We start from the raw sequence: 15,464 nt of genomic DNA on the forward strand, positions 1-15,464 counted from the left end.
AAGCCATTTTGCGTTTATTTTTATAAATACTATGAGGGAATGTTTCAATCATATTGCTTTTTGTGTTGCTATCTAGTTTTCCCAGTACCACTTGCGGGTAAGACTGTCTTATCTCCACTGTATAGTCTTTCGTAGTTTTTCTCCTCTTTTGATAGGATGTGATTTTTTTTGTTGTCGTTGTTAAAAATTGGACTTCAGAAAACGCAGCCACTTCTCCCCAAGTTGACAGTCTGGCTCTGTGCTCAGGTAGTCCTTTTGTAACTTCTTGGGTGCTCTGAGCCTTGAGAGTAGGCTGAGGAGAAAACTTGTTTTCTCTGAGGGTTTTGTGAATATGCATCTTTCCTGTGAATATGCGTGTCTTTGTGGCTTTCCTCATTGCCCGTATACATGGACATTTTAGATGCTTTATTTTTCCAAACAGTCTCACCATGGTTGCCTTGGAGCCTTATGCTGTCGACAGTATGTCTCCATTCACTCTCTGCCCCCCCATGTCTGCAAGCCTTAGTTTTCCTGAGCACTGTCTAGCTGAGATTTGAGTCAAGTGGAACAGAAACCAGTCTTTAAGCAGTTCCCAGACAGATGAGAATATGAAAAATAAGATATCCTCTGGAAACTCTGCTGCTGCCTTCTCCACACCTGGACTGTGCCATACACCAGGGGTAGTGGGACAGCGTGAACAAAATGCTACAAAGTTTTCTAATGTTTTGGTGTGGCTATTTGGTCGTTTGCTTAGCTGTTGTGGTCCTCTGACTACTTCCAGAGCTCCTGTGGGTTGCTTTAGCCAGTTCTTCTTCCCCTCCCCCTCTTCCCCTCCCCCTCTTCCCCTCCCCCTCTTCCCCTCCCCCTCTTCCCCTCCCCCTCTTCCCCTCCCCCTCTTCCCCTCCCCCTCTTCCCCTCCCCCTCTTCCCCTCCCCCTTCCCCTCCCCCTCTTCCCTCCCCCCTTCCCCTCCCCCTCTTCCCTCCCCCCTTCCCCTCCCCCTCTTCCCCTCCCCCTCTTCCCCTCCCCCTCTTCCCCTCCCCCTCTTCCCCTCCCCCTCTTCCCCTCCCCCTCTTCCCCTCCCCCTCTTCCCCTCCCCCTTCCCCTCCCCCTCTTCCCTCCCCCCTTCCCCTCCCCCTCTTCCCCTCCCCCTCTTCCCCTCCCCCTCTTCCCCTCCCCCTCTTCCCCTCCCCCTCTTCCCTCCCCTCTTCCCCTCCCCCTCTTCCCTCCCCCCTTCCCCTCCCCCTCTTCCCCTCCCCCTCTTCCCCTCCCCCTCTTCCCCTCCCCCTCTTCCTCCTCCTCCTCCTTCTTCATCTTCTTCCTCTAACATCTCTAAGGGAGAACAACACTTGGGGTGCCCAGTGCACCATTTTGCTGATGTCACACTCCAGATTAATTTTTCAGGATTTGGTAAAAATCTGCTTTTAATTCTGTCACTGGTGTACGGTGCATATAATCCCTTAAATCCTACATCCTTTGCCACTGATGACCACAGCGGGAATCGCTGGCTTCAGGTTTGGGTTGCTTTTGTGAAATCACATTATCTCACATTTTCTGTGCAAAAATGATTTTCATTTTATCTCAAGTACACAGTATTATTTGACAGTACAAGTAAAATGAAGTCTCAAAAAATAATATTTCTATAATTTGGGGCTTTATGTTAGCTTTCTTATCTCATCAGTTGTACCACAACCAAGAAAGTTAGACATGCCAGAAACCCCGGTGTCATTGCCTATCTCTCTTTTCATTCTTTATATACAATTTATCACTAAACTTGGTGAATTAACTCTATCTCAAATACAACCACTGTTTCTGGTCAACAGCACTATGCACTCAGTTTCACTCTAGGTTGTCATTTTTCTAGACTACTGCAATGTTGCTCTAGTTTGTCTCTCTATATTTTCTCTCACTTTTGCATTCTCTTTTTCAAAACTTCCTTTTTATCATCCTTCCATCTTCCAATTAAATCTCTAAATATGACTGATTGTTTACAAGTTGTAGACCAACTTTCTGATCAAGATTACAAGACACAAACATATCCCCCATAATAACTTCTGTCACATCACATGTAGATTGTGTGTGTGTGTGTTTCTTTACCTTTTACAGCAATATGAGCAATATAAGGGTTTTTTGTTATTGCTATTCACTGCTGTGTTGTCAGGGTAAAGGGCATTGCAAGACTCAAATATTTAGTTAATGTTTGAATGGATGTTCCTTGTGTAACAGTTGCCCTGCCCTTAATATTTTTTTAAAGTTACATAGTAGATATGATGTAATCATTTTGAAGATTTATTCTTTTTCTACAAGTACTTTGCCTTTCATTTCTATGCTTGATTGAGTCCTGTTCAACATCAAGGCTCAATAAAAATGTTTTGCTGTCTTCATATATTCTTGGTTTTTTATTATTTCATAAGACTACTATATTATAGTATTTTATGACATATTACCTTTGCTGTTATTTCATGTCTGTACTTCCTATCCTAGTATAAGCATAGAAGATGCTTTTATTTCTTGTTTTACTTTCAGATAGTCAGTCTCATCTAGTGCTAGAAACTCAGTAGCATTATGAATTAACCACTTAGTAGTAGTATGTTAATATTTATTATGAAATAAATACCTCTTATGTCTGTACAATACGGAATCGTTTTAGTTAGATGCCAAGTACAAATGGTGGTTCAATTAACTTACTTTGGCACATTCCTTTTTTAGGTTTGCCGCAATAAGCAATGTGTAGATTCTTCATACTTGAATTATGACTGTAATCCAGAAAAATGCAACAATCAAGGTGTAAGTATCAGTACTATGAGACACAGAGTATATATCATTGAGGGTGATCTTCGGAAAGCAAACACATAGATAAACACACATATACATACACACACACACACATTCATAAACCAGGTAAGAAAATCAGCCTTATCTGACCTGTGTATTTTTTCAAAATTTTAATGAACACAAATAATTGTAGCTTTACTAACTTTATAAGGTGATATTTCTCCTGTTTCAGGTGTGTAATAATAAAAAGAACTGTCACTGTAACCCTTCATATTTACCTCCAAATTGCCAACATTCAGTTCCAGGATGGGAAGGTGGGAGCATTGACAGTGGCAACTTTCCACCCTCGGTACCTGGTGTACCTGGTATGCGTTCTTTAACTGATGGACCTGATACTCTTAGTGCACTCGGTAAGTATTGATAACAAATTGAAATTATAATTCAGACAATATTTTAATGTGTTAAATTTGACAAGGTAAATATTTTGTCTACTAATTTATATTTAGATTATGCTTGGACATCAAATAATAAACCACAGATGGCTCTTTTACTTCCAGAGGCTAACGTGTTATACAAAATATATGTTATAAATATGATATGCCAGTAGGGACCCAGGCAAGAAAACAGAAATCACTTTAGTCTTTCATACAGAAGGAATTAAGCACAAAACATGAGGTAGGGTAACACATAAGAGCAGATATGAAAGCTAATCAGAGAACAGTGAGGCAAGGCAGAGATTAGCAATGCAGGAATCCATTACCACTTCGTAGGGCTGAAAGGACAATAAATGGAGATGGTATGACTAGAACCGGAATCTAAGCCATCTTTCATGACATATGACTATGGTTAGGGATACCAGGATCCAGAAGACAGGTAGACGTACCCTTCAGCAAGAGCTGACGGTATGGAGGATGCAGAGACACAACTGCAGATGCTGGAGATGGAAAGGGATCAATACCATGAGAATTTCAGTCTGCCTGCTCTCCAAATTTTATCCAGTGAATCCATGAATCCCATCAGCTAAATCTAACCAGAGGACAGGAGGTTCAGGAGCATAGGAAATGTAATTTCCTACAGTCTTTTGTTGAAAGTAGAGGTGGATTTTAGAGCACACCAGTATATCCAGTGTTGCTTAGGACTTTTATACAAAAATTTATATTTACAGAAAAGCAAAGCCAGTTTCTCCAGATTTTGAGCCAGACTTAGTTCTTAACATTTCCACATTTATTCCAACTTTTGAAGTATAGTATTTAAGACCATTTATTAGAGACTGTTAAAAAATTATAACATGTAGTATCAAGCTATTTCTATTTTAGTGGGAACAATTAGCTTATCTTCAGATTCACTGTAATTAACTGCTTCTATCCATACACACACATGCCTTTTCCCCCATGAGAAGAGGAGAGTATTCTTTCTTAGCATCCAAGTTGGCCTTCTGATTGGGCTTTCCAGAATACTAATTCTTGGAACTCTCGTTATTGGAATACTCATTCTGTTGAAGATGATTGGCTGTATTTGAAATTTGACTTTGAGACACAAAAATACAACCATGCAACTAAACCCTGCACAAACTCATGCCACACAAAATTCAAATGAAATGATTGTTTAAGTTCCTAAATTTGGGGGTACTTTCTTGCACAAGTGCTCTCTAGATGGTGTATTTATATTTGTATAACAAGAGTCATGTGCCATTAGCTTTGGAATTGGATGGTTTGTGGAAGGCAGAACAGGAAACCTTTGAAGACTATCAGTATACATTGACATTGTCTCAAGAGGACTGTTGATGAGCAATTCAAGGACAGCTTAAAACACATTATTAGAATTTGGAGAAATGAGAGCATTTATTATGAAATGGTGAATTGTGAGGCACTTTTGCTGCCTGTGGTAATGTGAAAAATAGAATTCATGGTTCTTGTCAATAAAATTTCTAGGTAGATTGTAATGATTTCCAGGTTGGGCAACTGAAGTTACCTATGATAAAATGCAAGGAGACAGTAATTAATAATGAAGGAAAAGTTAAATTTTCAAGTAAAATGTATATTTATATTCATAAAAGAGTTAGAATTTTTGGCATGAAAATAGGACATTTTTATTCCTGAAATCTTCCAGAAAAACATTTTTAAAAGTAAGACGTGGCTAACAACTAAACTTAAGATATTTGGTAATAAAATTAGATCTCAGATAAAGATTTTCAAGCATATGTTAAACCCCTCTGTTAAGACCTCAGAAAAACCTTAAAGTGATGCTTCTTAGACACCTTCATCTATACAAAAAGCCCTTTTAAGTGTTGTATTGGACTGCCTTATGAAACTCACAAACAGTAAGGCTACAATAGATTATTTTATGGCAGCCTCACAAGGGTCTAGTATAGACAGACATATGTCAGAAAGATTTGTGGATGTGGTCTCATTTAATGGAGTGTATTTTTTATTTGATACATAAGAAATCCACACATTTTTTAAGGAATTACATCAACTCAGGCTGAAAATGATCAAAATACATATGTTCTTCAAATCCTAATTGAGTATGGGTAACAAGTATACTGATAAAGCTACTCAGCTGTGAAAAGTATTATAAGGGCTATTTCATGTGGAAAAGGAATTCTAAATCATAGTATAATATAAAGAGTATAACCAAGAAATCAAAAGCCAAAATTTCATGTTCTGTGTATTTGTGATTTTAAAAACCAACAAAATTAACAGCAGCAAGATATACAGTTTTCACAGGTTAATTCTGGCATGGTTTTGCCAGGAAGAAATATCATTTTAAAAAACGGTGGTGAAAGTGACACCTATCACCTCATTGGTTGAGGAAAACATATCCCTAATGACAAATCCAGAAAAGAAAGTTAACAAAGAAAAAATTACAGAACAATATATTTAATTAACATAAATGCAAACACTCATTTGAAAGTCAATCAGTACAATTCATAAAATTAATAAATATTTTAAAGCATATCATTTTCTCATTTGGTGCATGAAAGTCATTTGACAAAATTCAACAACTATTTATGAATTTTTAAAAGGCAACAAACTGTCAACAGAAGTAAACTTAATACAAAATCAATATAAAAAAGCATCAACAGGGTGGCAGGGTCTGGGGAAAGGGCGGCAGGCGCCATGTCGGGCCTCGAAGGTGGCAAGAAGAAACCCCTGAAGCAGCCCAAGAAGCAAGCCAAGGAGATGGACGAAGAAGATAAGGCATTGAAACAGAAGCAGAAGGAGGAGCAGAAGAAACTCGAGGAGCTAAAAACAAAGGCCGCGGGGAAAGGCCCCCTGGCCACCGGGGGAATTAAGAAATCTGGCAAAAAGTAAGCTGTTCCTTGTGCCTGAGGCAATGATGACCCTTAGTTCCATTCCTGTTTAAACACCTGGATTCCCTGCCATAATATCTGTTGCCACCTATAGCTAGAATGAAATGTTGTCTTGGAACCTATTGTACATTTAAGAATAAACTTTTCTAAAAATAAAAAAAAAAAGCATCAACAAAAAGATTTAGCTAATATATCTTATATTTTATAACTATTTTTTTCCAAAAAACTGAGAGCAAGGCAATGAAGTGTGCTCTCACCATGTCAGTATTGTACTCTAAGTCCTAGCCAGTGCAATAAGTAAAGAACAAAATATCAGGAGCATAAAGATTAGAAAGAATGAGATTAGACTGCAGACAATATGATTAGTTATATCAAAAATCCTAAGGATTCTACAAGAACACTTTTAGAAGTAATAAAAATCCTTTGAAAGGTCAAAGAAAATGTTTTAAAGTCACTAGTATTGCTATATACTAGCTGTAGTAAAATGAAAATCAACTTGAAATCAGTCCCATCTATAATACTATCAAAATATAAAATATTAGGAATAAGGTCAACAAAAGATGTGCAATACTTTTACACTGAAACAAACAAAAATGCAGATAGATACTAAACACACAAATAAATGGATTAATATCCCATGTTCATCTGTGGAAAAGTTTATTATTGCCAACATGTCAATTCTCACCAAATTAAATCTATAGATCAAAATACCCAATAATAAAAGCATGCAATATTTTAGATATCAACAATTTGATTCTAAAATACACACAAAAGTGCTAAAATAACCAAAGAGGTCTGGAAAAGAACAAAGAAGGATGATGTAGTCTACTTGCCTTATATCAAACTTAGGATAATATAGTTTTATATATTATCCTATATCCAGTGAGAGACTATTTTGGGGGGTAGAAGCAAGGATGTGGGGAGTTTAAGAGCCTTTACTAGAGTTTCTGAAGTAAGCCAGAAAGAAAAACACCAATACAGTATTCTAATGCATATATATGGAACTTATAATGATGGTAATGATAACCCTGTAAGCTAGACAGCAAAAGAGACAGAGATGTATAGAACAGTCTTTTGGACTCTGTGGCAGAGGGCAAGGGTAGGACAATTTGGGAGAATGACATTGAAACATGTATATTATCATATGTGAAATGGATCACCAGTCCAGGTTCGATGAATGATACAGGATGCTCGGGGCTGGTGCACTGGGATGACCCAGAGGAACGGTATAGGGAGGGAGATGGGAGTGGGTTTCAGGATGGGGGACATGAGTACACCCATGGTGGATTCATGTCGATGTGTGGCAAAACCGATACAATATTGTAAAGTAATTAGCCTCCAATTAAAATATATAAATTTATATTTTTAAAAAAAACAGCCTTTACTAGAGTTTCTAGTAGTCATGTATGGATGTGAGAGTTGGACTATAAAGAAAGCTGATCGCCTTAGAATTGATGCCTTTGAACTGTGGTGTTGGAGAAGACTCTTGAGAGTCCCTTGGACAGCAAGGAGATCAAACCAGTCAATCCTAAAGAAAATCAGTCCTGAATCTTCATTGGAAGGACTGATGCTGAAGCTGAAGCTCCAATACTTTGTCCACCTGATGCAAAGAACTGACTCATTGGAAAAGACCCTGATGCTGGGAAAGATTGAAGGCAGGAGGAGAAGGGGATGACAGAGGATGAGATGGTTGGATGGCATCACCAACTTGATGGACATGAGTTTGAGTGGGCTCTGGGAGTTGGTGATGGACAGGGAAGCCTGGCATGCTGCAGTCCATGGGGTTGCAAAGAGTCAGACATGACTAAGCAGCTGAACTGAACTTAGTATAGATTTAGTATACAGTTACTATATACTAAAGGACAAAAATAGTTCAAAAGGGAAGGAAAGTCAGTTCAAAACATTGTATGTTAACAACCGAATGTCTACATAAGACCAAATGAATCTCAGAATTATAACTTACTCCACAATTCATAGGGGATTGATGATAAATCTAAAGGTAGAAGCTAACACTGTTCTTGAAAGAAACATGGGAAATGTCTACATGACCTTGAGATAAGCAGTTTCTTAGATAAAGCATGAAAATACATATCAATGCAATAAAAGAATTTGCAATATTTCTTCCAAAAATAGAGCACTGAGGGAAAATTCAATTCTTAATTGAATCACTATAATTCTTTTCATCTATATTATGAGACTGATCTGTAAAGAGAACCACATGGAATAGGAGGTTCTTAATAAATAAGCAAGGAATAGAGGACTGTTATGTAAGTGTTATTATAGAGGAGTCTAACTTTGTGCACTTATGATGTCAACTTATCCGTTTCATATAAAAATGTTAATTGTAAAATTATTAAATGCTTTAAATTCTTATTCCAATAGTTATAATAAAATGCAGAAATGGTTTTGCTATATTCCTGGTAGTTACTTTCAAATCACTGGTGTTTTCTCTCCTAGATAGTCGCTACATTGAGAATGTTTACCGTTCTAAACCTACAAGATGGCCATTTTTCTTATTCATTCCTTTTTTCATTATTCTCTGTGTACTAATTGCCACACTGGTAAAAGTGTATTTCCAAAGGAAAAAATGGAGAACTGAGGATTATACAAGCGATGAGTATATTAATTTCATATTTAAGATCCGTTACTTTTACAGTTAGTTGGCCTACATAGTAACTTATCAATATATAACATTATGGTGATACAACCAGCAGTAATTCAGATTATATATTTATCTTTCCATGTAAACTTAATATGCAATATATTAATGATCAATATAATGAACAATAGTAATGTTTTTTAATCTTAAAACAACTTGGACTCTGTTAAGAGTAAATTTAAGTAGCAATGATTTCTGGTTAATGATTATCTTCTTTTACTATTTTATCTTAATTATTAAGTATGTATTAAATATCATTATTTACTTTTTAATATTTATGTATTTCAAAGAGTTTTGCAAATGCATTTTATTAAAAGATAGCATCAAAATTTAGGAGAGCAGTTAGGCTTTAGGGAACTTCAGTAGAGGCAGCCAGAGGTGGAAAAGGTTAAAATATAAATAAAAATATATTAAAGTAAAATATATAATAGCAAAACTGAAAAATCTAGGTTATAGCCATGGCTACTCTACAGAAAAAAATTTTTTTATTTAATAACCTAATAAATATCTGAAAATATTCTTCAAGAGTAAAACAAATATTAAAATTGGTTTACTTCTTTTCATGGAAATTGCTATGAAACAATTTCTGCCTTTGAGTTTTATAAATATGCTTTCATTTTACTCAAGATGAAATGAATTTTATTAGAACATTTAAAGAACTTTATTAACATATTTAAAATTGATAATATAAATTAAAAGAGAATACATTTCATAGAAATATTTTGAAAAGTTTATGTAAAACTGCTGAAATAATATGTGGCACATAAAATAGTCTCATAATTCTGGTAATACTTAAACATATTAAAGGAATTTTCTTATATTGGAAGAGTTTATTGTGGGAAAATGAGCAGAATGTGAATGGTAAAAAAAATGTAAAGCTATTTAGCTAATAATGTTTTATATACATAAATATGATCTGAGTTCATTTCCAGGCAAACTTTTATTACTGTTCTTTTTCTCATATTAGCCTTGCTTATCATTGAGAAATACTCTCAGGGGTGAGACATTCTTAAGTAGTGGCTGCTCCCAGATCTCAGCTAGGGATTCAAAACTGTTTCAATACTGCTAGATACTATAGAGTGTTGTAGAACTATTTTTGAAGAAAATGCAGTTTTAAATGATCATTTTTATTTTTAAATATATAGGCAATTGGAAAGTGAGAGTGAGCCCAAAGAGTAGCCTGGAAAACAAAGAGTCTATAACATCACAGTAAGTATCAACTAATTTTAGAATGAGAGGGAGGAACAGAAACAGAAAATTTAAAGTATTATGTAGATAGAAATAGTATAAGTGTATATTAAATGAAGATAGTAATATAGCTGCATATAAGAAAAATCAAATTGAAGGATATTTTTCAATATTGTAAGCTATATCATAGACATGATAAACTTGTCATTTAAAACATTTCTTGCAGTGCTATTTTTTTTTCTAATAATGCTTAATTCTTTAGCATTTGTGTATTCAAATGCTGGTTACAAGTGAATAACATGATAGAACTCTACTTCAAAATAAGTACCTCATACCATTTGCTGAATTAATCATCATTTTTAACTTGATTGATCATACAGATGATGTTTTCCCCTTCATTTATTCTTCCAGAGTAATTATCTTTGATGAACAGGAAAAATGGAAAAGAAAACAAACATGCACTGATTATCTGGGATTTGAAACTTGCACATTATGGCTTTCATCTGTCAAGAAGAGATAGTTTTCATATATAAATTATATAATACCATAAATAACTTATTTGTAAGGAATACATGTTTATGAGTTTGCATGTTACATATTTCTTATTTTTAAAGTTACCTCATATTAAGTTTGTTAGTAAGCATTAACTCTGTTAATGAGTAGGTATGAGACAAGGAAATTTTACAATATAAGACATGCAATACTGTGATTAAAGACCACTGTTTTATTTTAAATTGCAATGGTACATAGTGATGTTATAGCTCAGGTCCACAACCAATCAAAAGACAAAAACCTTAGGATCTGGAAAAAAATTTTCAAATATGTGCTGCTTATACAATACTGTAAAGTAAAAAAATAATAATAATAAAAATAAAATAATAATAATAAATAAATAATAAAAGACAATTTCAGATATATAAAGGTTCAAAGTACAAGATATATATACTGTGAAACTCTACACAAAAGAAAGTTTGATAGACTTTAACACTAATGCTTTAAAAAAGCATCAGTAAATATAGAGAAGAACACATCATAGTGGCGGCGCTAGTGGTGGAGAATCTGCCTGCCAATGCAGGAGACATAGGAGATGCGGGTTTGATCCCTAGGTTGGGAAAAGCCCCTGGGGGAGGGCATGGCAACGCACTCCAGTGTTCTTGTCTGGAGAATCCCATGGACAGAGGAGCCTGGCAGGGTACAGTCCTTAGGATCACAGAGTCGGACATGACTTAAGTGACTTAGCATGCACACACAAAAAGAAGCTTTGTTATTCATTGTTCAGTTACTCAGTTGTGTCTGACTCTCTGTGACCCTGTGGACTGCAGCACACCAGGCTTCCCTGTCCTTCATCATCTCCCAGAGCTTGCTCAAACTTGTGTCCATTGAGTCGGTGATGCCATCCAACCATCTTGTCCTTTGTCATCCCCTTCTCCTCCTGCCTTCAGGAGGAGAGCTTCAAGAAGAAGCTATAGTAATACAAATGTGTGAGTCAGGGTTTCCCAGAGAAACAGAAGCAATAGGAGTCATATAGATAGGTGGGAGAGGAAGGAGGGGTGAGGAAACTTATTATAGGAATAGGCTCTCGTGATTATGGAACCCAGGAAGTCCCAAGATCTGCCATCTGCAGTGGAAGATTCCCAGGGGAAGAACTGGGAAAGAATGAATAGTGTAATTCAATACAAGTCAATACCTGAGAAATGGGAGTCCAATTATGCAAGTCTCGATCTGAGTCCAAAAACTGAGGACCAAGAGTGCCAATGGGTGTCTGAAGATAGGAGAATGTAGATGTCTCAGCTCAAGCAGAGAGCAGATTGACCTTTTTCCATCTTTTTGTTCTACTCAAGCCCTCAACAAATTGAATGGTGCCTACTAAAATTGCTGAGGGTAGACTGCTACACTCAGTCTAATGATTCAAATACTAACCTCTTCCCAAGACACACAAACACATTCAGAAATATCAGACATTTGGACATCCCCAAGTTGACACATAAAATTAACCATGACAAGTCATTGCCCTTGCCAACTTGGCACCCATATGCATCTCCTACAGCCATAATCAATCTCCAAATAAAGGTCATAACTGCCTAAAGTGATATAACTACCCTGCATACAACCCAAAATGTCCTAATTTCTTTCCAAAAGAGAGAAAATCTTTGAGTGATATTTACTCTTCTGATATTTTATAACTTACATACTATGAAGTAAAATAAAAATATTTAGGGGGACTGGAGTCTTAACGACATGAGCACATGAAAGAAGGAAGGAGCTGAAGTGATAGATTCCTGCAACCTTTCAAATGATTGAGTAATGATGTCAACAAAGGTCTGTGTAGTCAAGGCTATGGTTTTTCCAGTAGTCATGTATGGATGTGAGAGTTGGACTATAAAGAAAGATGAGCACAGAAGAACTGATGCTTTTGAACTGTGGTGTTGGAGAAGACTCTTGAGAGTCCCTTGGACTGCAAAGAGATCAAACCAGTCCATCCAAAAGGAGATCAGTCCTGAGTGTTCATTGGAAGGACTGATGTTGAAGCTGAAACTCCAATACTTTGGCCACCTGATACGAAGAGCTGACTCATTGGAAAAGACTCTGATGCTGGGAGGGATTGAGGATAGGAGAAGAAGGGGATGACAGAGAATGAGATGGCTGGATGGCATCACCGACTCAATGGACATGGGTTTGGGTGGACTCCGCAAGTTGGTGTTGGACAGGGAGGCCTGGTGTGCTGCGGTTCATGGGGTCACAAAGAGTCGGACACGACTGAGCGACTGAACTGAACTGAATGATGAAGATGGATCCAGAATGACTTCTCTACTGAAACATAAGATTCCTACCTTCTATTAACTCAGTTTCGTCTTCAGGAACAGGCAGAACAAGTGAAATACAGACAACTGACAAGAAGAAAACCTCACTTTGGAACTTTTTCCATGACTATTCTTAAGCCCTGCCCTTCTACTTGTTTTAATTTTGCTGTGAATTTATGAATAGTGAAGACCAAAGAAATAGAAGAAGCGTTTGGGAGCTTTCTACCAAGATATTTGCCTTGAAAGCTGGTATTCTAGGAAGGGAAAGCATATCAAGTTCCTGTCTGTTTTTTTTTTTTAAAAAAAAAAAACAAGTTTCCTTATGTCCTTAGATTTTGAAGGATAAGACAAATATAAACTTATACCTGGAGACTATTTTTAGCAGCTGTGTAAGAATAATGAGATTTGTAAATTAAGGGCTTTGTAACGTGGATGTTTTGCTAACTAGAGTTGACTACTCAGAAGATCTTTTATAGCTCTTCAATGTTTTATTTTTTGACCAAACAGAAGTCCATCTGTCTTTCTAAGCTATGACCTTGTTATGAACGGTATTTGCATTCACTGTGCAAATGTCCATGTATTATCGGGTTTAAGCAACATCATAGTGCCATCACTCAATGAAGTTGAATGAAGTGAACATTGATATAGCTCTTTCCCCTTCCCCCCATTTTTGAAATGTAACAAATACTTTTATGTTCCCCTCCCCCTTCCCCTTTCCCCTTCTGCTTTGGGAAACATGTCAGGAACTAGATAGTTTAAGATGAGCAATTGAGAGGACTGAGAGATTGATCCACACAGAGCCTGGCGTCTTTGTGCTTCATCATAAGGCGTTCTGTTGGCCAGCCTAATTAAGTACCCTTTTAACAAGAGAACTTCATGGAAATCCAGCTGGCAACTCAAGAGGTTCAGGAAGCAGAACCACAGAGGTTATACTCTGGGATCTTGGCCATGAGGTTGAATGCCTCACCTTGTTGAAAAGAGACACTGGACCTAAATGGTGCAGCATGACTTTGTTCCTGCTTGGCTAAATTTCTCAACACCACAGTCAGCTAAGTCTCCTACAGCGACTTTTGAAAAACACAGAGAGCACCTACCCCGAGGAGATGGTAGATTTGGAGTAAGCCATAGTAGACATAATTCCTCTCATGGCTTTTTCAACAATGGACCTCATCAAACGACAGGAGGTTCTTGGCACCAGCCCTCCCTGTTCCGCCATGATTCTATGGATTCTGGTGTCTCTAAGTGGGCATATGCTGGAATCACAGGGAACTGATCTGGTTGGCATGGCTCTTCATGAGATCATGATGGCATAAGCCAGCATAGTGAGGGTGGCACAGAAAGCCATCACCACTGGAATGGCAGCTTCCACTCCCAGAAAGGCTGTACCTTTCAGGAAAAGCCACCTATAGATATTAGGGAAGAGGAGAAAGAAGATATAGTGGGAAAATTGCAATTTAAAGAGGAAGACTTTCCTTCTTTGAATCCAGAAGCTGGCCAACAGAATCAGCCATGCAGACCCATTGGGACACCTTCTGGAGTGTGGGAAAACCCACCTCGTGCCAAGCAGACCTCCAAAATGCTAGTCATCAAAAAAGTTTCCAAAAAAAGATCTTTCTGCTGCCTTCTCAGCTGTACTCACTTCACCAGGATCTCGCCATGCAAATGGAAGCAAATCGTCAACCATGGTGCCAAGTGTCTATAAGAACCTGGTTCCCAAGCCTGTACCACCTCCATCCAAGGCCAGTACGTGGAAAGCTAACAGAATGAAACACAAATCAGGACCCCTTTCCTATAGCCGGGAGTCTGCTTTTAGCAGTCCAATCTCTTTAGCAAACCAGTAGTACTGGCTGGTGGTGTAGTTTTGAGTTCTCCCAAAGAGAGCCCCGCCAGCACCACCCCTCTGATTGAGATCAGCTCCTCTCATCAGACCAAGCTGACCTGCCGAACTACTGACAAGAAGAGCAAGCTCTGGGAGATTCAGAGGATGACGGGAATGGAGACTTCTCAGAGAGCAGAGCCTGTGACAAGTCAGAAGGTTTGGAGGATGACAGCGCACCTGAACCAAAGGAAAATGGAGAGGAAAGCTGTCATCAGAATGGCCTTGCTCTCCCTATAGAAGAGGAAGGGGAGGTCCTCTCTCTCTCTTTGGAAGCAGAGCACAGGTTACTGAATGCAATGGGACGGCAGGAAAATTCTGAAAATAATGAGAACTGCCTTTCCCTCACAGACGATGAGCTCAGAGAGTTCCACAGGAAGACAGAGCAGCTGAGAAGAAATACCTCTGGGAAGAATGGCTTCTTGCAGAGTCAAAGTTCCAGCCTATTCTCCCCTTGGAGAGGCACTTGCAGAGCAGAGTTTGAGGACTCAGATAACGCAGACAAGTAGCTGTGAAACTTCTGATGACAATGCCTGGAAGTAGGCGTATAAAATGCTCACAGTCAAATCTGACGCAGTAAACTCAGCGTGTATGCTTAGGGGTTATACAGAAGAAATTGTTCTTTTCCTTTCCCTTTTCTTATGTTATTGTTGAATACTTCATGCACAAGGGAAATAACCATATCCTAAAGAGAGAGCAAGCGATTGGCTTGTTTAGCTTGTGTTGTTGTTCTTCCCTGTTATCTGCTTAGTAGACAGAACTTTGTGTGGTGGGAAGGATTTTTAAAACGCACACATACACAGTATTTATGGGGCCTTGTACAGGCGGGAGCTGGCAGTGCAGAGAGGAGACGCCAGTCTGCAGCAACAGCTTCT

The 15,464-nt window shown here is 37.9% G+C and overlaps 2 protein-coding genes and 1 pseudogene across 2 annotated transcripts in view; all 3 read left to right on the plus strand.

Annotated features, from left to right (window-relative positions):
- LOC138078075 (disintegrin and metalloproteinase domain-containing protein 2) overlaps positions 1–9,903 on the plus strand; it is a 112,601-nt gene extending 102,698 nt beyond the window's left edge. Inside the window, exons 17-20 of the mRNA XM_068970571.1 lie at positions 2,687–2,764; positions 2,985–3,117; positions 8,523–8,682; positions 9,870–9,903. Of these exons, the coding sequence (XP_068826672.1) occupies positions 2,687–2,764; positions 2,985–3,117; positions 8,523–8,682; positions 9,870–9,903 (405 nt within the window). The remainder of the gene's footprint in view (positions 1–2,686; positions 2,765–2,984; positions 3,118–8,522; positions 8,683–9,869) is intronic.
- Positions 5,872–6,066, plus strand: LOC138078076 (translation machinery-associated protein 7-like). The gene has a single exon (XM_068970572.1). It carries the CDS (start codon positions 5,872–5,874, stop codon positions 6,064–6,066), a length of 195 nt encoding a protein of 64 aa, XP_068826673.1.
- A 3,804-nt stretch (positions 9,904–13,707) lies between the features above and the next one.
- LOC138077607 (vasculin-like protein 1 pseudogene) lies at positions 13,708–15,132 on the plus strand (annotated as a pseudogene).
- Positions 15,133–15,464: the final 332 nt, after the last annotated feature.

This window comes from Capricornis sumatraensis, chromosome 4 (assembly GCF_032405125.1).
Source record: "Capricornis sumatraensis isolate serow.1 chromosome 4, serow.2, whole genome shotgun sequence".
Taxonomy (NCBI): domain Eukaryota; kingdom Metazoa; phylum Chordata; class Mammalia; order Artiodactyla; family Bovidae; genus Capricornis; species Capricornis sumatraensis.

Bases quoted from the DNA above. Each gene is read 5' to 3' on its own strand.
- LOC138078076 (XM_068970572.1), top strand. From the start codon at position 5,872: ATGTCGGGCCTCGAAGGTGGCAAGAAGAAACCCCTGAAGCAGCCCAAG.